The 24418-nt window shown below is 50.2% G+C and overlaps 1 protein-coding gene across 5 annotated transcripts in view; it reads left to right on the top strand.

The window, feature by feature from the left end:
* The window catches only part of LGR6 (leucine rich repeat containing G protein-coupled receptor 6), a 125972-nt gene that overhangs the window by 68072 nt on the left and 33482 nt on the right, over nucleotides 1-24418 (top strand). For 3 of the 5 annotated variants that reach the window (XM_037735419.1, XM_017520116.2, XM_037735422.1), the window contains 2 exons: nucleotides 10657-10872; nucleotides 16166-16237. The exons of 1 other annotated variant lie outside the window; for it this stretch is intronic. In XM_037735419.1, coding sequence (XP_037591347.1) covers nucleotides 10657-10872; nucleotides 16166-16237 — 288 coding nt within the window. The remainder of the gene's footprint in view (nucleotides 1-10656; nucleotides 10873-16165; nucleotides 16238-24418) is intronic. One more of the 5 variants, XM_037735420.1, reaches the window with a different exon arrangement.

Below are 24418 nucleotides of genomic sequence, written 5' to 3'. Positions count from 1 at the left end.
ACTCTTCAGGGCTTGTGTGCTCTGTGAGGGCCTGCTCATGTGTTCCAGATGGGGAGAGGCACTGCTGGGACTCAAGGGATGGGTCCCAAGTGTTGGATGCTGCCAAGGAGTGGTTCTTAGAGACCAGCATCTTCATAGTTCCTCAACCAGTGGCCCAGGAAGTGTCTCTGGGGGCTCCACATGGCACTGTGGAGGGAGGGTAGCAATTGATGAACACCTTCTTCTTCTCCCAAGAGGAAAAGGGCAGGGGTAGGAGAGAAGTGAACACTGAACTCAAAGAACACTGAACCCCAAACCAATTGCCTTCTCTGGCTTTGCCTTCTCTTTGCTCTGTGACATTGGACAAATCACTTGGTCCCTCACGCTCCTCTTTCCTCCCTAGTGAAGTGGGGTCCCTTTTAGCTCTCACTTCCACTGCTGTGGTCTCCCCAGCAAGCAATCCTCTGAACAGTACTGAAAGTGCCTACAACTGGACCAATAAGAAACACAGACTGAATATCCATAGTGGGCAAGTTTCAGGGAGAGGGGACACAGCCCATGTCTTCAGGGGTCTTTCCATGTAATGGGGGAGAAAAGCCAACGAAATGGTGACTTGAGTAGAGATGCTCAAACTTCCGAAGTTGGCCTTTGACTGCCTCCCACCTCTATCAGCCGTCTTTCCCAGATCCCAATCTCTCTGGCCCAAAGCTCCCTGTGTTCCAAGTCTGTGTCTCATTTCTAGAAGTTTCTCTCAAAAAGCTGTTCTCCACTAAAAGACTGCCTGATAATACTTTACAGATTCTTTTTAGAAAAACAATAGCAGGCAGCTTCTACACTCTAAAAAAAGAGTGGTATCCAAATGGTAGAATGTGGTCGTCTTGAGATGCCTGGCGGGGTGCGGGATGGGGTTTGGCTACTCTGTGCCTCTGCACAATACCATGTGTTTCTAAGTTGGCCTGTGTGGGGACATGGGGACATAGCACAGGAGAATTTGTCCAAAGAAGGCATAGACTCTTAGAAGGACAGAGCCACAGGGACTCTTGAAGCAAACCCCTCCTTGAGCAGGTGAAGACACTGATCCTGGAGAGACAAAAGGAACTTGTCTGAAGTCATAGCACCCTGTGTATCATCAGGAACAAGACCTTTGCCAGCCTTCACACCCCCACCCCCACCCCATCAGGGTGGTCTTTCTCCACCCAGACTTCCCAACACCTATAATTTCAAGTTCAGATCCATAAAGCCCCCAACGACCAGCACGTTCTCTTCCCTACTGCCTTTCCCCTCTGACCGGAGCCCTCACTCCCTGCCTCACCCAGGACCCTCTGCTCTCAGCACAGACAAGTTGTTCTCCTCTCCCGTGTTGTTCTTTGGTCAGTGCCTCTGTGCACACCCTTCTTTGCCAGAAGTGCTCATTACCTTCATCTACTTGGTGAAAATTCAGTTATTCCTCAAGACTCAACACGGATGTCCCCTCTTTACCCCTTCTAGGAAGTTTGCCCTACCTCCCTGGCTGAAGGTCACACACCCTTCAATTCGTTCCCTCAACTCTTGGTGCACACCACATTCACACACAGACTCTCTTTTCCTCTTACCCTCTAACACACACACACACAGGCACACGCACACACATATACACAGTCACAATTGGTTATTTGTTAATCTTCATTGCTAGACTATGAGTTACTTGAGGGCAGTTACCAAATCTCATTCATCTCTGTAACCTTCATGTCTTGTGTGGAGCCTGGCTAATTTCTTAGAACTGTGCTGTCCAGTACGGTAGCCACTTATGGCATGTGTCAATTAAAACAAAATTTAAAATGTGGTTCCTCAGTCATGCTGGTCACACTTCAAGAGCTCAATAGCCACATGCGCCTAGTGGCTACTGTATTGGACAGGGTGGATACTGAGTTTGTCTCTCATTGTAGAAAGCCCTATTGAACAGTGTTGTCTTAGAGGACACCAGAGGCATGCAGCACCCAAGATGGAGGGATGACGGGTTTGGGGAGTCCTTAGCTGCTCAGACTGTATGTACGTCCATGCCTGGCACCTGCTTGAAGGGGAGCTTCCTGGAGCTGGCCCTGGAGTCCGTCACATGGCTTCTGGGCTTGCTGACTACTTCTAGTGCAGACACATGGCTTAGCCCCCTTTCCTGCCTACAGCCCCAGTTGTCAGCCCCTTAAGGGCCTCTGCTGGGACTGCACTCCTTAACTGAGAAGCCTTTTCATGAGATGGGATGAGCCTTTCAGGACAAGCTCTGATGTCCAAGTCTTGATAAGGAGAAGCCTCATCAGGAAGCCTGAACTGAGTGGTACCTTTGGAGTCAGACCAATGGCTTCATTCCTCTGAGCCTCCTCTTCTGCATGCAAGATGGGAAGCATAAGGTTCCTACTCCACAGAGCTGGGGTGAAGATTAAATATGATAATATATGTAAATGCTGAGCACACCTGGCAATTAGCTCATTCTCAGTAAAAAAGCTAAGGCTTTTATAAGCTAAGCCTTAGCTTTTATATCGTTTTATCAAACAACAAAGTGAATAGTCTAAGAGCGTCTCTGGAAAGAGACTGTGTTATTCAAGTTTGAACCGTAGAACTGAGCACAAGGCTGGCGTACTAGTAGGCACTCAATGAATGTTTATTGGATTTAATCCAATCCTATTGAATTGAAGACAAAAGGAATGATACCATCTGCAATGAGAGGTATTTCAGGCAGCCTGATAGGTAGTGAGGGAGGGATGTGGGGGCAGTAGAGCTTTATGGAAGCCCTCAGGAGACCATAAAGAGCCTTCACAGAACATAGGCTGTGTTCTCCAGGAGAGGGGCTGGGAGGGGTGTTAGTTCTGGGGAAGGCAGAGGCTCATGAGCACCCGTGCCTGAGTTGGTGGAGTCTGTGGGTGCAGAATCTGCAAGTTCCCCAGTCGGGCAAGCCCTCTTGCCAAGCAGGACCAGGACATGCCATGGGCAGGGAGCCCCACCACCCCAATGGATCCCCGTGGCCCTCCGTGCAGAGGCTGGCACATGGCACTGGCGGCTGGTGCTGGTGCGGGAGAGTGGGCTCTGCCTCCTATGGAAGGCCCTGGGGCATCTCTTCACTGCTTGGCAGGTGCCAGCCTGCTCCCTGCTGGAACCCTTGCCTTTCCTGGCAGGCTCTCAGTCAGGGCTGTTGGTCCCTCCAGGCAATCAACGGCTCCCATGTGGAATATTTTCCCCACAGAATAACCATTTCCATAGTGGCTGCTTTTTTTTTTTTTTTTTTAAACTTTCAATGTTCTCCACCTTCCGCCCTTCATTCTCTACTCCAACCAGAGTCTGAATCCCCTTCCCGACGCCCACGTTTTCGCTATTCGCTCCCTTCCTGTGTTCAACTGAAAGTCAGCTATGTAGCCAAACAGGGGTGGGGGCTTAGAGATGAAAAACCAGCCCTGAGGTTGGCCGGCGAAGACAATCAGTAATCCTGTGTCATATGAACTGTCCTCCAGGTAGCTCGCCTCCCAGCCTCTTTCTTCCTCTCACACACACAGTTAGGAAATGAGGACAGGAGAAGGCCGAGCCTACAGCTATTGCAGATTTTTCCATTTGGGAGCAGAGCTGACCTCATGGGCCTGTGACCGCGACCTGTGTGGTTGCCAGGGCCCTGACGGCAGAAGGGACCTGCACCTGGTTTAGTGCCCTATTGCCATCTTGAGATTTTTTGCCTGTTTTTGTTTTGGAACTAGAATCTTGCTCTGTTGCCCAGACTGGAGTGAAGTGGTGTGAACACAGCTCACTGCAGCCTCAACTTCTGGGATCAAACAAGCCTCCTGCCTCAGCCTCCTGAGTAGCTGGGACTACAGGAGTGTGCCACCATGCCTAGCTAATTTTTAAATTTATTCTAGAGAGGGTGTCTTGCTATTATGTCTAGGCTGGTTTCAAACTCCTGAGCTCAAGTGATCCTCCTGCCTAAAGTGCTGGGATCATAGACGTGAGCCACTGTACCTGGCTTGCAATGGTGCGATCTCGGCTCACCTCAACCTCCGCTTTCTAGGTTCAAGCAACTCTCCTGCCTCAGCCTCCGGAGTAGCTGGAATTACAGGCATGCACCACAGCACCCGGCTAATTTTGTATTTTTAGTAGAGATGGAGTTTCTCCATGTAGGTCAGGCTGGTCTCAAACTCCTGACCTCATGTGATCCACCCACCTCGGTCTCCCAAAGTGCTGGGATTACAGGCTTGAGCCACCGCGTCCGGGTTGAGATTCTTAATGATTTTAGAACACAGGTTTTTCATTCTCATTATATAGCCAGTCCTATTAAGGAGGGGCTTAGCGATGGGCGGCTTCAAGGAGAGAGGAAGGCAGCCAGCCTGGGGTCGGAGTTTGGGAGAAGCCCACCACATTCAGCAACCTGAGTTTGGGAGTCACTGGAGGAACGCTGGCTGAGGGCTCCCCTTGCCTGAGCTTCCAGCATCTGAATAGGACCTTGGCCCTCCATTTCCACTCTGCAAAACCCTGATGGGCTGAGGAAGGAAAGGGATACTTCAGGTCCTAGGACTGGCTGGAGATACTTTCTTAGGATGAGACCATGTCATGGAAGAGGCTCTAGAGGCACCACGTTCCTCTTCTTGGTTGAGAAGTGGAATTCCTCCCTGGATGGTGCCCCAGCCCTGTGGAGCCCACTTCAGGCCCACCTTTTCTCATGAATTCTGGGTTTCAGCCTCTCTCTGCTCCTAAAGACCTCCATCCTACGATTGCCGTGTCTTCTCATGTAATGTGGCTCAGAGCTGGGGAGGGGACCCAAGTCGTGGCTGACCTGAATGAAACAGAAGAGGAGGACACCTGCCCTCTTCCCCCTGCCTTCCTCCTCGTCTCCCTTAGGGCACACTGACCTTTGAATTTAAAGTCAACCTGGGCTCAGGGAGCAGGTACTGTGGTGAGGCCCTGAGTGTGGAGCTTTGCATGCATGCTTGTTTGCTTTTAAATGAATGCTTGATGACATCCATGGGTCAGCTAGAGGTCCACTCAGACCCCTGAAGTGGGGTGTAAAAAAAGTGTCCCTTTTATCGTGTATTTGACTAAGAGCTGGTAGGATATAAGGTGGATTAGAGAAAGAAATTCCAGAAAGGGTCTGTTCAATTGACTTAGTCCTTGTGGTCTGTAAGGACCCCTGGTTTCCAAATGGAAATATGCTTCTTGCAGTTGAGAGAGGTGTGAGTCTCTCTGTCATTCCTTCGCTTTGGGCGAACCAGACTGGTAGAGTGAAAAGAAGCTCTGAGTTTGAGTCCCAGCTCTGCCTCTGCCTTTGGGCATTTCCCTTTATCTCTCTAGGCTTCAGCCTTCTCATAAGAGCCAAGTGAAGCCAAAGGCTCCTTCAGGCTCTGATATAGTGTGATTCTTAGTGTACACTATTGTCCTGGGTCACTGTCCGTGAGTCATTTCTTGCTGTCTAACCTAAAGCTCTTCTGCTACACTTGCTCCCTGTTAGGTCATCTCATTTCAGTCCATTGGGACCAGTCCCCCATGTCTCCATCTCCTTAGGATGTCCTATGACCAGGCAACTGTCACACCATCTGCCCCTTGGGACTTGGAGGGAAGGGTCCCTATCCCTCCTTCCCTCCCTGCTTCAGCTTCAGCCCTTGGCTGGGGGAGTAGGAGAAGCAGTTTGGCCCTCGAGAGGTTAAGCTTTTTCCCCAGAGCCTAAGCAAGCCTGAACTGGCCTGTGAGGTCCCTGCTGATCTGCCCCATTACTGCAGGTAAGAATTATAATCAGAAATCACTCGAGGGGCCCAGGCCCACGTGGGAGAACAAGAGGCGCTGTTGGGGGTTGTTGATTCCGTCCCAGAGCTTAATTGGTATAATTGCTCTCTTCTTCCTGCCAAGCCAGAGTCCGTAAGGATCGCTCCCCACCTTCGACAGGGAGCTGCTTAGAAAGGTCTTTTAGTCCCAAGTGGGGGATTCTGCTGTCTGCTCAGAGACTCCTTCAGCTCCCCACTACCCCTCTGCTGGCTGCCAGATGGCAGGGGAGCCTAGAGCCCACCTACCCCAGAGGACTAGAGATCCCAGGGGAGCCTGAACCCTGACTCGAGAGGGTGGGGTATTTCTCCAGAGAGCCCCTCATTCCACCGGGAGCGGGTGGGGAGATAGCAGAAGGGACTGCTCCATAGCCAGGTGCCGATGCTTAGGTGTCCCCAAGAGTCAGAGGTTCCTGGGTGCAGGGAAGAGGTGTCCAACAAGAAACGAGAGGGGAGGCCGGGTGCAGTGGCTCACACCTGTAATCCCAGCACTTTGGGAGGCTGAGGCGGGTGGATCACCTGAGGTTGGGAGTTTGAGACCAGCCTGGCCAACACGGAGAAACCCCATCTCTACCAAAAATACAAAAAATTAGCCAGATGTAGTCACGGGTGCCTGCAATCCCAGCTACTCGAGAGGCTGAGGCAGGAGAATCGCTTGAACCTGGGTGGCAGAGGTTGCAGTGAGCTGAGATCGCGCCATTGCACTCCAGCCTGGGCAGTGAGGAAAAAAAAAAAGGAAGAGACGGAGAGAGAGAGGGGGGAGAGGAGAAAGTTGAATAGAAACCAGTACTGCGCTGTCTCCTGCTGCCTCCCCCACTCCCCTCTGTACTACTTGGAGTCTCCCTCTGAGTGGGTGTTTGTCCTCACAGTCTCTGGGGTGGGCCGGTCATCAAACCATACAGCTGAGGAGACCAACACAAAAGGTTGAAGGAGGGGATTTGTGGCTACATCTGTGTGATGGAGAAGCCCACAGTCCTTCCACATCCCAGGAGCCCCTGGGTCAGGGCTGACAGATAAAATACAGATGTTGCCTGAGACTTATTCAAACTTGCACTTGCTTATCTGAAATTCACATTTAACTGGACATTGTCCCAAATAGTACACAGGACATATTTATGCTAAAAATTGTTATTTATCTGAAATTTAAATTTAAATGGGCAGCATGTTGTTTCATTTGCTGTATCTGGCAGTGCTGCCCTGGGTCCATGCCCCACCCCCAAGCACACCTGGCCTGAGTGTAAACACCCCGACTCTGCTCACCCCAAACGCAAACACAGGCCTGGCCAACTTCTTCCATGTGCTCATTCCACCTTCTTATTTTGCCAGTTTGCTTCCTTTTCTCCTTTGGTGTGTCCCAGTCCCCAAGTACCAGGAGCAGGGCTGCAAAAACCTCCCCTCCCCAGCCCTCAGCCGCTCCAGCATGCCACTTCAGTATATCATGAGCCAGGACAGAAGACAAATTCTCCCTGACAGAGCAGAAAGAGGCCTGGAGGCTCAGCCCGTCCAGCCCTTCCCTAAGAGGCTTAGAAAGTGAAGTCCTGTGCTGAGCCAGTGCCCAGCCTGGCAGAAGTGCCCTTCCCAAGCTCTCCTGCCTATGGGTTACAGAAAATGCAGGCGATGGACTAATCAGGACCGTAGGTGACATGTGTGAGCATGCACACGCAGGTGTCTGGCAAACGTGTATACTCACACATACGCACATGCATAGCAGAGGCGACTTCCAAGTGCCCCCTGAGCTCACAGAGCCAGTTTTCCCCTTGCCCTGCCCTGCCCCACTTCCTGCCTGCCCTGACCCACTTCCTGCCTGCCTCCCAGCACCTCCTCATGGTACGTGGCCATCTTCTCAGCTCAGCCACAGTCTCTTCCCTGGTGTCCCAGGCTGTCTTAGGTGAACAGGTTCTTACCCCACTTTGTGCACCTTGGTGCCAGCATCACACAATGGTGAGGCACATGAAGTTTGACGTTAGACAACTTGAGCTCAGATTTAAGCTCTGCAGCTTACTAGCTGTGGGGCCTTGGGGGGCTTAATCTGTCTGTGAAATGGGGCTAAGCAGAGCTACCTCAATGGCATTTTTGAGAAGATATAGGACACAGTACCTGGTGTTGTATACCTGGCATAGGACAAGGACTCAATAAATGGAGACAATTATTATTACTGGTGTTATGGTTGTCACTGTAGGGATGTTCTCTGCCATGAACTTCTCTCCTGCCCTCCTTAGGGATTCAGGCTTCCTGGGGCTGTTAATTTACCCACTAGGTAGGCAGTAGCCGAGAGCAAGGCCCGAATCTGTGAGATGAGTCGGGCCCCAGCCCCGCCCTGGCCCCCAAATCCAGTGGGTTGCTGGGCACTATCAATTTGACCTCTTAAGGATATCTGAAATCTGTGTTCCCTTCCCCCATCCACCCTGGACCTGCATTCTCTTCCCTTGAAGCCCTCATTCATGACACCCCACTTCCCGGCTCTCCTTGTTGAAATTCTACCCTCCCTTAAGAGGCCATCTCAAACGTGACTTCTTCTATGTGGTCCTAAGCAGGACTCAGGGCTTAGGTATCTGTCTGTGGTCTCTGGAAAATCTGGGACCAAGATGCTGCCCCCATGGAGAGAGCCTTCCGAGGGTCAGGAGGAGAGTCTGGGCATCTGCTAGGTGGGCATCTGCTGGGTGAGCATCTGCTGGGTGGGCATCTGCTGGGTGAGCATCTGCTGGGTGGGCATCTGCAGATGGGGAAAAGTGGGAGGTGAGAGCCCTCACCACAAGAGAATGGGGTGTCAAAGCAGGACAGCCAGGATCCCTGACAATCCCTGATAAGGGGAGCTGTCCAGGTCTCCTCTAGCTAATTGGTGTGCTTGGTCAGGCCATCAGTTTGAGGCTTGGAAGCAGAGGATTCAGAGAGCATTTATTCACTCATTTATTAAAAAACATTAAGGGCCATCTGCAAACTCATCGTGCTGAGTGCTGGGAGTTCACAGCTGAACGGAGTGCCTGCTATGGTCATATATGCAGGAGGCTGAGGTAGAGCCCTCATCTTCTGGCGTAAAGATCAAATCTAAGAACAGGGCTCTCAGGACCAGCTGAGCACTAACTACAGGAGGAAATGGCTTTTTGTATCCTCATTCAGTTTTCCTCTCTTCTCCAGCCATCCAAGGTCATTAGACCAGAGCATGAGATCTGGAAAACCTAGATCAGTGCTTTAAAAACATTATTGTGCTGATGAATCAATGAATCACCTGGGTGTCAGGTTAAAATCCAGGTTCTGATTTAGTACATCTGGGGTGGGGCCTAAGATTCTGCATTTCGAACAAGCTTCCAGGTGATGCTGGAGCTGATGGTCCATGGGAGTCCACATTTCTACAAAGCTCCCCATGGGGGTTCAGCGACAGACCATCAAGGGTATGATGGCCACCACTAGAGAATCATGTCTAAGGTGGCAGGCCTTGCCAGCAGAGGGCACTCACTGAAGGGCTACTGGTCCCATCATGGCAGGTTTGATGTGGGTGGGAAGTCTTTCCTAATTACGGCTTTCAAGAGGTGTCCTGGTCAATGTGTTTTCACACCCAAGACTGCAGTGTTGGCCCATCCACCGACAGCCCCCTTGCTGATGAACTAGGGATGTCTCCCAGCGGTGCTTGAGGTCTTCACAGAGAGAGCATTGGTGAGATGCTTAGGGAAGAGACAGAAGCACTGCTGGACCTTCTACAAATGGGCTTGTGCTGTTGGGATGAAAGAAGATCACCCATCCCACCCTGCTGATCACATCACTTCTTCTTTGGGTTCAGGATGAGGGGCTGTAGGGCCTTTGTGGATAAGCTGGGTTTCCATGGCTTACATGCCATATGGCTATGTGGGAGGACCATGGCTCAGTGCTAAGCCTTGACCCAAGATAGGAAAGTCCAGCAATCGATCCATGGTCACAGGTCAGTTTTTCTGGTCCCTGTGAGACCGTCTGCTTAGGGCAATAGGGGTTCAGCCCAAGTCCCAACCTGGGACTCGGAGACTGTAGCATATTGGTAAAGGCTATCATGGCCTGGGCACATCCGTGAAAAGCTAAGGTTGAAAGTCTCCTTGTTTTGCTGGGCTGCCAAGATCTTCTTGGGCTCCCATCAGTAGTCCTCGCATCACCCTAGAATCGCTGATTATGCACAAACAGGATCACCCACCATCTGTTCACCTGTTGTGAGAGGCAGCTCATCAAGAGCTTCAGCTGTGGCATGCAGGAACCTCCCAGAGGTCATCAACTGAGTGAGAAGCCCCAGGACTTTAGCAGGAGCCCCTTGGCCCCTGGGCCCTTGAAGGGACAAGGAACAGGTAGTGCTAGGGGTGGGTGACAGGGAATGGCTTACATTTTTGGGGAGGCAGTTTTTTTTGGTTTGGTTCAGAGGGTATTCTCTCTGCCAATGCTGGGAACATCTCCATTATATGGTCTTGGACTGTCAGAGAATGGTTAGGAAGGCGAAGGTCACACTCAGAGAGTAAGGGTACTATGGCATAGATTTGGAAGCATGGGAGTATGGATGTGAAGGGGAATACTGGGTATCCACGATCAGGTTACGGGTTCAGCCTTGGGTCTGAGAGGAAGAGGTGGGGCCATTCTTAGAAATGTAAGGCATAGAGGATCAAGAACTATGGGTTGGTGGGAGGTGGAGGTTGCAGTGAGCTGAGATCACACCACTGCACTCCAGCCCGGGCAACGGAGCGATACTCTTTCTCAAAAAAAAAAAAAAAGAACTATGGGTTGGAATGGAGCCAAATATGGAAACTTGAAGAGGTGAGGTACAGGATACTTGGTGGCCAAGTCACAACTTTAGTCCCAGGGAACTTCAAAGGCCCTGTTGAGGGCCTAGCTGGCCCAGTCTAGCCCCAAAGCTTGGTCTGCATCTTGCCCTGGACTGACCCCTCTCCATCCTCTCTTCCACCAGGCGCCTAGATGCCAACCTCATCTCCCTGGTCCCGGAGAGGAGCTTTGAGGGGCTCTCCTCCCTTCGCCACCTCTGGCTGGACGACAATGCACTCACGGAGATCCCTGTCAGGGCCCTCAACAACCTCCCTGCCCTGCAGGCCATGACCCTGGCCCTCAATCGCATCAGCCACATCCCTGACTACGCCTTCCAGAACCTCACCAGCCTTGTGGTGCTGTGAGTGCTGCTCTGTTCCCCATCCCCAGTGGGGTCCTGCTGGGGGCTGGGGGCTGCATGTTTACCTGAGTTGGATTAGAGCCTGGCTCGCTTTGCTCTTCTCTGCATGTTGCTAAATCTTCTGGCCTCCCTTTGGAAAAAGATGACCGTTCCCTGTTGATCCCATAGGGTTATCATGAAATCGAATGACATGAGAGCTTGAAAAGTGCTCTGAGATTCACTAAAGGGTCAGGTCATTATAATCAGAAAATAGGAATTAAGCTATTATTTTCTTGCCATGCATATATAATAATGATACCATGCTAATTAGAATATAAATCAAGAATTTCTTAAGTAATGCCTATCATATTTGACAATCAGATGATGCAGTCGTATGCTTTGGCACACGGATGGGGTAAATTCATCTCATTTCCCAGGCCTTAAGAAGCAGAGAAAAGCCATCACTTGTAATTAGACAGCAAAGCCCCATCACAGTAATTACCTGGGAGATAGCATCCCTGGCAGGAATTGGGGACTGGAGTTAACTCTGCCTTCCCAGTGGGAACTTTAGAGGGCAAATTAGCTCCCAGCTAATTGCTATGAATGATTGGTAAGTTCATAGGGTAATTACTAAAAGGGCTTGGAGGTCATGTATAATTGCTTTGGGTTACACACTAATTGCTGCAGGAACATGGCTTAGGAACATGCGTGTTAGTGGCTCTACTGAGTGGTAACATTGCCCCACCCCTACCCCGCTGCTTTTGGAGATCTGGCATGGTTTTCTAAGCCAGGGAATGGATGATGCCTAGTTCCATTTGAGCGATGAAAAGGCAGGCACCCGTTCGTTTGTCTAATTCCCTGTCCTGAGAAGCTGAAGAACCAAGATGAAACTCCTTGTGGACTATGTTCTTGTGTCAGGATGCCACACCCTCCCTTCTTCTGGGAGTCATGAGGTGGGGGGTATTTATAGAGGTAAACAGAGCAAGGTGGTTGGTTCTAGCTTTGGTGATAGCCCCGTGACATTGTGAGGGGATGGGGTCAGGCCTCTATAAGGGATAAGATTACCGGAAAATGCCAGGTGCAGTGGCTCACGCCTGTAATCCTAGTATTTTAGGAGGCCAAGAAGGGCGGATCACCTGATGTTGGGAGTTCGAGACCAGCCTGACCAACATGGAGAAACCCTGTCTCTACTAAGAATACAAAATTAGCCAGGCATGGTGGTGCATGCTGGTAATCCCAGCTACTCGGGAGGCTAAGGCAGGAGAATCACTTGAATCTGGAAGGCAGAGGTTGCCATGAGCGGAGATGGCGCCACTGCACTCCAGCCTGGGCCACAAGACAAAACCCCATTTCCAAAAAAAAAGAGATTACTGGAGAAATAAGAACTTCATAGTTAGTCCCAGATGAATGAGCAGAAGCAGGCATTTATTGAGCCCCCATGTGGCGCGCTGAAAACTCGAAAAACTGAGATCTAGCCACTGCCCTCGAGGGGTTTTCAGTCCAGTTGAAACAGCAGAATAAATATGGGGAAAAAAATAATGCGTGTTGTAGTGTGACTTGTTCTAACAGCCAGATGACAAGTTCAGACTTGTAGCAACACAGGTGTGGTGAGAAGACTGAGGTGGAGGAGAGGGAGGCCTCCTGGGGGAGGTGGGGTGGGGCCTGGACCTGGAAAGATGGTGAAGTGAAGAGAATGGGGGTGTTCCAAGCAGATGGCGATAAAGACACGGAGGGAGAGTAAGCATGTTTGGCTGCCAGTGACCAGACCAGTCTGGCTGAAGCAGAGGGTCCCGTGCAGAGCTCGGGAGAAGAAGCTGGGAAGGTGCATGCTGGGACTCGCAACGTCAGCGCAGGGAGCTTGGCTTCTATCTGCCCATGTGGGAGGGAAGCTTGAAGGTTTTCAGGCAAGGGTTAAAAGGGAGTAGTTTAGGAAGATTAATTTGAAGGCTGGATTGGAACCAAGGCAGACTGGAGACAGGAAGGTCAGTTCAGAGGCTCTTGGTATCAATCAAAGTCTAGTTCGTTTCGGGGGGTGGCAGAAAGGATGGAAGGGAAGGCATGACTGTGAGGGCTGTTTGAAGGAAGCATTGACCTGATCGAGAGATTTTCAAAGGGTAGAAAACCAAGAAGAAGGGGAGTCATGGATGACTTCAATGTTTGGGCGGGAGCCAGGAACTGGCCTGTAAGTCAGGCCTGTTATAGATCTAGGAGAGATGGGGAGGGGCCCACTGAGGACAGTGAGGAACCAGGGACTAAGGAAAGAAAACCTGCTGGTGCAGGAGCAAAGTTGATCGAGGAAAACTGGTCCCTTTGCATGGGGAGAGGCCACAAACATTACCCCTTAGTCCTAATCTTTTTTTTTTTTTTTGAGACAGAGTCTTACTCTGTCACCAGGCTGGAGTGCAGTGGTGCAACCACTACAACCTCTACCTCCCGGGTTTAAGCAATTCTTCTGCCTCAGCCTCCCACGTAGCTGGGACTACAGGTGTGCGCCACCACACCGAACTAATTTTTGTATTTTTAGTAGAGACGGGGTTTCACCATGTTGGCCAGGATGGCCTCAATCTCTTGACCCTGTTATCTGACCGCCTTGGCCTCCCAAAGTGCTGGGATTACAGGCATGAGCCACTGCACCAGGCCTACCCCTTAGTACTTCACCCGCCTCCAACTCATGGGATGGAAGAGAGAGGCTTCTAGCAGGAGGCGACCCGTGAAGTGGACAGGAGGCGACCCGTGAAGTGGACAGGAGGTTGAGGAATGCTGTCCAGGGACTACGGGATAAGCCGAAGGGAGGCCCAGGAGGAAGATAAGGAAGACTGGATATGATGGGAAGGAAGAAAGACATTTGGTTCAAATCCAGGGGTGGACAGGGGCCTGGCTGGAGGTGTGAGCAGGCAAGCAAGGTGGAGGAGAAGGGGCTTCTCTTAAACCCAAAGCCTGAACTTTCATCATCATCAGGCTACTCTGCCACATGTGAAACCCCATCCCCTGCCACCACCACTGCTCTGGCACCAGTAGGACCCCTAGGTAGCAGTTGGACAGCAGCGGTGTCATGTGTGTAATCTGGACTATAAGCCCCAACACCTCCCCAAACTGGGCCATCTAAGGTGCCCAAGATACCAGGGCTGAATGAATGGTTTAGAGGAGGGAGTTGGAGGCCTGGAGCTGGATGTTTAGCTGAGATGATCTGGACCTGATATACTGGGGGAGGCAGAAGGGGGTGGAAAATGGAGATGGGATTTCAACAGGAGGCAAGAAGAATGATAGAGTTTGATGACAACTGGGATATAGATGTGAAGGAAATTGGAAGAATTAAAACTCCTTGGTAAGGGGTGAACACTCCCAGAAGGCAGTGTCTTCCCCCATTGGATCAGAAGCTCCCTGGCGACAGGAGTCTGTCTCCTGAACTGGAACCTCATGGAGCAGGTGGGGAACAATGGGGAAGACAGACAGAAGCCTTAAATCCCCAGGCTCACAGGAGTGCCGGCCTTACCCATTTACATTGGGTGAGGCTGTCCCTTGACTTTATATTTGAGCAACGACTTAGAAGCCAGCCTGATTTTTTTCCCACTTGTCTGTGATTTCCTTCTTCCACCTGAAGATGTTTTTAAATTCTTGAATTTAATAGTTTAACTAGAATATGTCACAGTATAGAAGATTCAGCATCCAATTATCCCGGAACAATATATGCTTTTGAGCTGCAGATTCCATTTTCATCATCTTGTGAATTTTTTGTATTATGTCTTTGAATACATTTGTAGTCTCATTTTTGGATTCTCTGCCCCAGAAACATCAATCATGCTTGTGTTAAATCACCTTTATGTCTTCAGCATTTAGTTTTTGTTTTAATGTTTTTGTCTCATTCAACCATAGTCACCATGATTATCTCAAGTTTTCTGTCTGATACTAATTCAATTTTTAGCAGTGTCTACACTGTCCCTTGTTTTAAATTTATTAACTAGTTTTTTTGTTTGTTTGTTTGTTTGTTTTTGAGATACAGTCTTGCTTTGTCACCCAGGCCGGAGTGCAATGGCACAATCTTTGCTCACTGCAACCTCCACTTTCTGGGTTTAAGCGATTCTCCTGCCTCAGCCTCCCCAATAGCTGGGACTACAGGTGCCTGCCACCATGTCCGGCTAATTTTTGTATTTTTAGTAGAGATGGGGTTTCACTATGTTGGCCAGGCTGGTCTTGAACTCCTGACATCGTAATCCGCCCGCTTTGGCCTCCCAAAGTGCTGGGATTACAGGCATGAGCCACCGCGCCTGGCGTACTCCTTAGTCCTTCACCTGCCTCCAACTCATGGGATGGAAGAGAGAGGCTTCTAGCAGGAGGTGACCTGTGAAGTGGACAGGAGGCTGAGGAATGCTGTCCAGGCCCTTGACTAGTTTTTTTTTAGTGACGTAGTGTTGGTCCTCAACTTATTTCCTTAATCTACTGTGTCATTTTTCCTTTCATTTAAGAAGATTTATCTTTGAAATACTGTTTTATTGGATTGCTTTGTAGCAGAAGGCTATTGTGATACACTTCCTTGTGTTCCTGGTTCACTAGTTCTCTTTTCTTCTAGGCTTGAAGCTTTGCCTGTCTTTTGCCTCCTCTTCTTGCTCTCTGTTTCCCTGCTGCATGTTTTTGTAATTTCCATGCGATGTCATTTTTTTCTGGCTTATGCTTGGATAGCTCTGTCCAGTTGTTCAAGCTGTATCACTTTGGGCCCCCCTTTGCCTGGAATGCCCTTCCCTCTGCTTGATCTGTTCACCTGTCCTTCAAGGCCCTGCTCTGGATCACCACCTCTATAAAGCCTTCCTTGATTCCTCCAGCCTCACCAATCTCCCTCTTCTCTGAGCGTGTCTGCAGCTCTCTCCAGTTGTAACAGAAAGCTTCGCCTTTAATTATATGTTGTCTGCAGCGGTTTGCCGTTGGCTCCCATAAGTACGTCTGGCCACTGAGTCAGGCAGGCTGGGTCCTGCAGAGCCCGGCCATAGAAAAAGCCTCAGACTTGAGCCCCTCTGACATCAGGCCTGTCTCCTAGAGCTTAGGGGGAGCTTGCTTTAGCCTTGGCCTGGGGCTCTCCTTGCCCTTTTTCCTTCAATAGGAAATCAAAACGGGGTAGCCTGTGGTCAATCCAGCCTTAGAGACTGTGGCTTCAGAAGTCAGTCTTGGCCAGTCATTTTGTTCCTGGAAACAAAGGGATGGACCTTAGGGTCATTCTGTCCATGCTTCTGCCTCCACTTTCCCACTCATGCCGTGTGCGCTTCCATCCCTGGGCCCCAGTGCCCCCGGCACCCATTCTGATGCATCTTTTCTTCCTGTGCAGACATTTGCATAACAACCGCATCCAGCATCTGGGGACCCACAGCTTCGAGGGGCTGCACAATCTGGAGACACTGTGAGTTTTGGGGTCTTGGTCAAACTCTGTCTGCCTGGTGATGAAAGCCTGGAGTCCCGGAGTCCTGGAGTGAGGGGGGCGCACAGAGGGAAGGACCAGCAGGCCTGGGATGCTGGGGTCTGGCCCCGGGCTTGTTCACCCACATGCCCCTCCCTGGCACTTTCCCTGGAATATCACTGAGAATGAACTTCTTTCTCCTTCAAGTGGTCAGAATGTGCCCTCTGGGAGTTCAGAATGGCCCAGGGAAGGAGGAGGAACCTGGGATCTCCCTGCAGGCAGAGACCACCAAAATAATGAAAATTCTGGACAGAAATGGGAATTGCAAGAAGCTTGGGGAATTAGAATATGAAGCCTGGGGAATAGAAGGCGTGGGGGCGGGGCTGGGGCTGACTTGATGGCAGTTTTGACATCTGTGTAAGGGTGGCTGCTGACGGAAGGGAGAGTGATACCACAGAGTAATGCTGGGACTGTTTGCCAATTGATCTAACTAGCTAAATGATTAATGGGGAGATGGCCCATTCAGCACTCCAGCCTGACTATAAAAAGCACCCAAGCTGTTGACTCTCAAAAAGCCATATTATTCACACATCATCATCCTGGAATTCAGTTAAGGTCAGAATGCACCCAAAGCCTCCCATCATTTCCTCTGGAGTCCTGCCAGTCCCCACACAGTGGGCTGAGTGGGCCCCACTTGAGCAAACAACTGGCTGGGCTAAGTGTGGCCATCGCTGCCAGCTGGGGTCCCTCAGCTCCCATGAGGGGGCCGGCTGCCACAGCCACCTGGTACAGGCCTGGGAGAGGGGCAGTGGGGAGAAAAGGACGCCCAGGTCACCAAGTGTGAGCCACTGAGGTTGGGGTGGAGCTCATGCTGTCAGGGGGATGGTCAGTTTCTCTTGCCCCCACTTGCTCCACCTCACCCTCCATAACCAACCCCCCTTATTCTCCACCCAACCCACATATACTCCAGGACATCACTCCTGAGGTGAGGGGTTTTCAAGAATCCAAAGCAGCAGAGGAGAAAATGCTGAGAGCCAAGCTGTGACCTGGGAAGCAACTTATTGGAGAAAACCACTGGGCAAAACCTATCCCAGGGGGCCTGGGCTGACGGCATTTGTGGTGGTGCAGGGAATTGGAATGGGGAGGCTGAACCCAAGCTCCACTCTTTTTCCCTGTGGCCACAAGACCCAGGAGGGTGGCTGCTTTCTTGTGTTCAGCCTGAAGCAGGAGAAATGGCAGAGCCAGCCCGGCTTTGCCAGCACACACAAACTCCAGAAGACTGAGGGCTGAGGTGTGGGCGACAAGCTCCAGCTTGGAGGCAGGAAAATCGGAACCTCTCGCTGACACGGTGTGTGACTTGGGCTACGTGTTCCTCCCTCTCCAACTGTCATAGACAGCTGGACAGTTAACTCTGGGCAGTCTAACCCACTCAATCAACACCTGAGAAAACTGATGTCCGAGGAGGTGGCATGACCCGCCCAGAGCTACTCCCTCAGTTAGAGACAGAGCAGACCTAGGGTGTGTTAACGAGAAAACATACGTGAAAGTCCCTTGGGTATAGCCTGCTGTCCTCTTTTGTCTGGGTCGGATGTGAACTGAATGAGCCTGCTATATGCCAGCTGTTTGGGGGGATCCTAGATGTAAGAGATGCTCACTACCCTGCAAAAGCCCGTGCCCCCACAGCCACCCTCCCTCAGGAGATACAAGAGCTTTTAGGGCAGTGTTTGGAGTTGCCATGCCAGAGCAGGGCAGTGCATGAGCAGGAGTCCAAGGCCATGGGCCCTGGAGTGTGGGCGCTGTTAGCTCTGCTGGGAAATCAGTTGGGGAGGGGGTACATATACCGGCTGTGGGTTGGCACCTCTAAAAAGCCGACTAGCTGCTGTTTCTTCACTTTTGGGGCACACTGCCTAATTCTTTCTCAATTGGCCAATGGATTGTCGAGCAGGGCATTTGGCTCAGCTGGTGCTGGCTGAATTACTGAGCAATCCTGCCGCTAAGCACCCACTGTACCTTTCATCTACGGGAGCACTTGGTTCCATTGCACAAAGCCCAGGGCCTGCACCCACTTTACCAATGGGAAGGCCAAGGCTAGGGGCCTGGTAGCAAAGCCCTTGGCATCAGACAGGCTGGGGTCCAATGCCAATTCTACCAGCGGTGTGACCTTGGTCAAAGCCTTTGCCTCTGTGAGTCTCCGTTTTCTAATCTGAAACGTGATGCCAGTGATAGTACTAATCCTACAGGGTTGGTCTGTGGATTATATGAGATGATGTCTGTAAAATTGTTACAGACCCTGACAAGCTGCACAGGGACCTGCCCTACACCCCTTTCTCCTTTCCCACCCCCTCCTCTGAGGGACTCCATCTCAACAATGCCCCTTTCTTCCTGCCCTTGAGGGGGTAAGTTCTTCTTCCAACTTTTGATCTCCAATTAAAAAGGGGAAAAGTGTGTTCTTTATCCTCTGTTCCCCAGAGCATTTGCTGGGGAGCCTGCAGGGGCAGCCAGATGTGGCGGGGGGTGGAGTAAGTAAGTGGGAGAATAAAAGGAGAAAGAAATGATAGTCAAACCTTTTAATTGTTGCATAATTGGCACACTCTGCAGCCTCAGTTATTACTCTGGAGCTTTTCATGTGAGCTTCTCACTGGAAGGGTATTTCTCCCTCAGGCCCCGTAAATCTCTGCCACTTAGACCTCTCTCATCTCCGGCAGCAGAGGGAAGATCAAATCCCTGCGGCCCAAGCTGTGGTTTGGCTGGAGCTGTGGTTTGGCTCCTCTGCAGACTCCTCTAAGTGGGGAAAGTGGCCCCCAGCCATACCACCTGGGGAGGAGGGGCCAGGTGCGGGCATGCACACGCGTGGTCACACAGGCATCTGGAAGTGCACAACCGATCACGTGCACATGCAGCACATGTGCCACATGCTTCAAGCCTCACTCCACGTAGGCAGCCCCACCCCACAACCCAGCACGGCACAGAAATGCCCTTCACAAATGCACCTGCAGCAACACAGCCTCTGTGATGCCCTCAGCTCTGGAGACCAGGTTGCTTGGCTTCCAACCCTAGCTTTGCCTCTGCAAGGTGGGTCAGCCAGAGGAAGTACCCCCACCTCTGTGAGCCTCACTTCCTTCATCTGCGCAATGGGCTACCTCAGAGATGGGGAGAAAGTGTGAGAGACATACACCATGCTCTTTTTTTACTCCAAAAGGGCCAGCAAATCCAACTGATTTGTGCAGGGTTCAGGGGATGGGCACTGTTAAGACCTCTCTGTTGCTTAGCAGAACAAATCGTGCCATCTCCACCCGCCCCACCCGCTTCCTGCAGAAACTGTGCTGCCCTCTGGGAAAGTCTGACCTTTATAAGAAGAAAGCTCCCAGGACATTTCTCCCGATGTAATCATCATCATTCCAGACTTTGCCAAGAAACCTCAGCCAGAAGCAGATAGGACATGCTCCATCCTGCATCCACAGCTCCTTTCTACTTCCACAGTGAGGATGACCCACAGCTTGTTGGGAAATTGAGAATCAGAGGTGGTCTAGCCCCCAGACTGTGAAGTAGTGTTTCCACTTACCAGATCAGACCAAAGGTAGATATTTGGGGGTGAGTTGCCCATGTTTCTATAGTTTGTAAGTGATGGCAAACCACTAGAAACCATACCTCTCGCTTCATAACACGTTGCTTCATTTAGCACTAGCTCCCTCGAGGTCAGATCAATCATAGGACTTCCCGGGTATCTAGGCTGAGAGATAAGAAAGCATGGTAAAGAATATTCCTAGGAAGGTTTTCCCAGGAGGTCTCAGGACCTGAAACCAGGTGCCTGTGCTTCTATGTTAGTGTTTGGAAATGTGTGCTTAGAGGCCATGAGGAGCTAGTCTAGCCTGAGAGCTAATGATCCTTGAACTCCTAGCTATACTTAAAAATAAAATCTTTGCAAGGAAAAAAAAAGGTCTAGCAAACCCGACTGCTAAAGGGCCCACCCTCATACTCTACATCTGGGAACTTGATGGCTGAATCTCAGCTAGAACCCAGAGGGGACAGGGCCCAGGATGGACCCGGGGACGACAGTGTCTCACCTGTCTCGGGCCTGGGTGATACTCCCTTGGCCTTGTTATAACCTCATGAAACAAGTCAGGCTCAACTGGACCCTTCCCTTTGGAGGAGAGCCTGGGGCCATAGTGAGAACAGAAACCTTCTAGCCCCAGCTCCCTCTCTAAATCAGGACCAGCATTCCACAGGGGCCTGGGAAGAGGGCAAAGAATAAATTTATGGAATTCTGCCTTATAATACAAAATTGTACCTTCCACATCAAATCTCCTCTGGGGACGGATGCCCTGGTGATGTGTTTCCACAGAACATTTTTACTTCAACAGCAGCTGTAGTTAGAAAATGTTCCTCTCTCTGTGTGTCTTGGATACCACTAATCCCAACAGGAAACTGATTCTGACTTGCTTCTGAGAGTATCTGGCCACCCCTCCTTCCTGGCCCTGACATCAGCCTCTGGCCAGGGACTGGAAACAAGGTGGACTTCCACTGAGGTCCTTCCAGGGCTCAGTGTTCTTCCCAGAGTAGAATGAAGATTTGGCTTGACTCAGTAGACCTAGATTCAAAGCCTGGCTCGGTCTGGGCGCGGTGGCTCACACCTGTAATCCCAGCACTTTGGGAGGTCAAGGCAGGTGGATCACAAGGTCAAGAGATTGAGACCATCCTGGCCAACATGGTGAAACCCCTCTCTCTACTAAAACTACAAAAAAAAATTACCAGGTGTGTTGGCACATGACTGTAGTCCCAGCTACTCAGGAGGCTGAGGCAGGAGAATCACCTGAACGCAGGAGGCAGAGGTTGCAGTGAACTGAGATCACACCACTGCACTCCAGCCTGGTGACAGAGTGAGACTCTTGCTCAAAAAAAAGAATTTTTTAAATTGAGAAGACTGTAGTCAAGGGCCACGTTAAATGAGATGACCTCACATGGTGCCTGGAATATTATAGGTGGTTGATTTATGTCGGCTTTCTTTCCTATCCTCCCATTTAATGTTGGATGGAATGTGTCCTAAGGTGGCCGGGAGGATGTTACCCAGAAGTGTCGTTTCACAGTGGTCCATGCTGTGTCTCATCTCCTCTGTAGGCTGGATGGGAATTTCCAGGCAGTCAGGGCATGGCTACTGTGTTAATTTCCCGTGGCTGCCATAACAAATTACCACAAATTTTGTGGCTTAAAAGAAAACAGCAACTTATTCTCCCACAGTTCTAGAGGTCAGAAGTCCAAAATCAAGGTGTTAGCAGAGATGGTGCCTTCTGGAGGGTTTGAGGCAGAATCCACATCATGCCTCTCACCTCGCTTCTGGTGTCTGGTGGCAATCCTTGACTTGTAGACCCGTCACTCCTGTCTCTGACTCTGTCTTCATGTTGTCTTCTTTGTTTTCTTCTGTGTCTCTCCTCTGTGTGTCTCCTTTTCTTGTAAGAACATTTGCCATTGGATTTGGGGCCCACCCTGTTAACCAAGGATGATGTCATCTTGAGATCTTTAATTCCTTCTACAAAGGCTTTCTTTCCAAATCAGCTCACAATCAGAGGTGCCAGGCTCACATTCACAGGTGCCAGGGTACATTCACAGGTACCAGGCTCACATTCACAGGTGCCAGGGTACATTCACAGGTACCAGGCTTGGACATATCTTTTGTGGGCTATGTACAATTCAACCGTCTATACAGCTGTCCTGGGAGGCTCCATGACAGAACTCTCTGGGGACAGGCTAATGGGTTGAGCAGAGGTCCAGATGAATCTTGCAAATTTGCCTTCTTATCTCAAGGTAAGTCACTAGTCACTGGGCAAATAATAATCCCCTGCAGTTAAGAGAATGAGAAATATTATTTTCTCAAAGGCCATCTCATCTCATATCTTATTTATCCCCACAACCACTTATTGAGAAAGACAAGGTGGGAATTGTGCATCCTCGTGTTACAGACGAGGAAACTGAAACAAAGGGTGGATGACTTGCCCAAGGGCACTCAGCTAATTAAGAGCCAGAATTAGAACTTGGGTTTCTCTGCCTTTGGCCTACCATCAGCCCATCAGACCACACTGACTCTTGAGGCTAAGAATTGAGGAACTCTCTTTCCTCGCCAGTTCTTAATCATCTTACATTTGTGGGTTTATTAGCTGCAAATTTGTGGGGTTTTGTGGCTTATAGAGGAATTTATTGTTCCATATAAAACATTTTTTTCTGGCTTCCTCTGCAGAACCACTAATGACTTTTAACAGGCAGAAAATTGAGCTGCCCAATGAGTTTGTGTTGCGTTCTGTGACCGTGACGAGTTATTAATAGTTCTTCCCAGCACAACATTCCCTTTCCCATTGCCCTAGTGTGGGGGGTAGCCAAGGTCACTGCTCCTGTCATTGCTGCCTCTCCCTCCCCTGCTGGCAATGGGGCCAAAACTTCCGCTGTGAACTCTACCCCCTCCGCCGACCGCTGCCACAGGCACCCCAGCCAGCTGTCTGTAATGGAGAGGAAGGGAGGCTAGTGGGGTGGGGAGCTTGGCCACAGATTCCTTAGTAGATGTCATGGAGAGGAAACGAAGTTCAGGTCTGGCCCTCCCCTATCTGTAGGAAGGAGGAGCTGGCAAGAATTAAAGATTACCACTCTTGTCTTCTGTTTCTTTAGATTCACTCATTCCATGAATATTTATTAAGCTTTTAGTATATGCCAGGCCACTGTTATAGGCACTGGGAAAACATTTGTGAACAACGAAGTGTAGCCCCTGCCATCACAGAGGCTAAAGGTTCTAGGTCAGAAGTCCTGAGTTCGTTAAAACTTGTCGTGAATGCACTGTTCCCAGCATTTCTGACCTTATCACCCTAACCTCTTAACCTTGGCACGTCCCAAGGCTCAAGCTCTATTTACGCTCGCTCCTTCCATCTTCTCATCTGGTCTTGACTGTTTGCTGATGACTCCAGCCCAGACCTATCTCTTGAACTCCAGGCTTAAATATTCAAAGGCCCTCTTAACGCGCTCCCTGGATATCTAACAGATACCCAGACTGAACCCTGGAACCTGTCCCTGAACCCACTCCACCGGAAGTCTTCCCCCAGCTCAGTTATGGCAGCTTTACTTCTGCAGGTACTCAGACTCAAACCTTGGAATCATCCAAAACAACTCTCTTTCTCTCATATCCCATATCCAAGCTGTCAGCAAACTCCATTGGCTCCATCTTCCAAATATATTGAGAATCTGACCACTTCTCTCCCCTTCCACGGCTACCATGATGCTCCAAGCCTCCATCCTTCTCTTACCTGGGTTATTGCAGTGGCCTCCTATCTGGTCACTCTGCTCTCATTCTTGTCGTCTTACAATCTGTTTTCAACACAACCACCAGAGTGACTCTTTTAAAATACTAATCAGGTCATGTGACTTTTCTGTTCCAAACCCTCCAGTGGTTCGTTCCCCAACATACTCCAGAAAAAAGAAGCCAACATTCCGTATTGGTCTACAAGGTCTCAGATGCCGCGACCCCTTGCTGCCTCTCTGGTGTCACCCCTTCCTCAATCTACTCCAGGCACGATGGCCTCCTTCAATACACTATGTTTGTTCCTGCATCAAGCCTGTTCCTTTTGTCTGGAATGTTCTTTCCACCATTATCTGCATGGTTTACTTCCTCACCTCCTCCAAGACTTTGCTCAAATGTCCCCATTTAAATGTCCTCCCTGGTCACCACTTTGCAATCTCCATTCCCAGCACTCTCTGTTTTCTACTTAATTTTTTCCATAGCACTCACCACAATCTGATATTCTAATGATTTATTTACTCGCTTAATTGCCTACCTCCTACCTCTCCATGAATTTTGTTCACTTTTGTATTTGCACATTTGACCCAGTGCCAGGCACAGAGAAGGTACTCAACAAATATTTGTTGAACAAATATTTCAACAAATAGATTTATGGCCCTTGGCAAATCTTTATTCCTCTCCGGGCTTCAGTTTTCCCATCTGTACTTGGAGGCATTGGACTAACATCTAAGGTTCTTCCCAGCCCCAGTCACGTCTGTATTCCAAGATATGCAGTCTCCAGCCCAGACCTCTCCCCTGAACCCTAGATGTAAGTATCCTCTAGTCAGTTCTCTCACAGCCCGGGAGCTGTCACAGGTGTCCCATGCTGTCTTGGAGAATTGACCTGGATATGGACTGAACCGACAGGGACG

Source organism: Cebus imitator, unplaced genomic scaffold (assembly GCF_001604975.1).
Source record: "Cebus imitator isolate Cc_AM_T3 unplaced genomic scaffold, Cebus_imitator-1.0 Scaffold802, whole genome shotgun sequence".
NCBI lineage: Eukaryota > Metazoa > Chordata > Mammalia > Primates > Cebidae > Cebus > Cebus imitator.
This window is presented reverse-complemented; position numbering and strand designations above follow the sequence as displayed.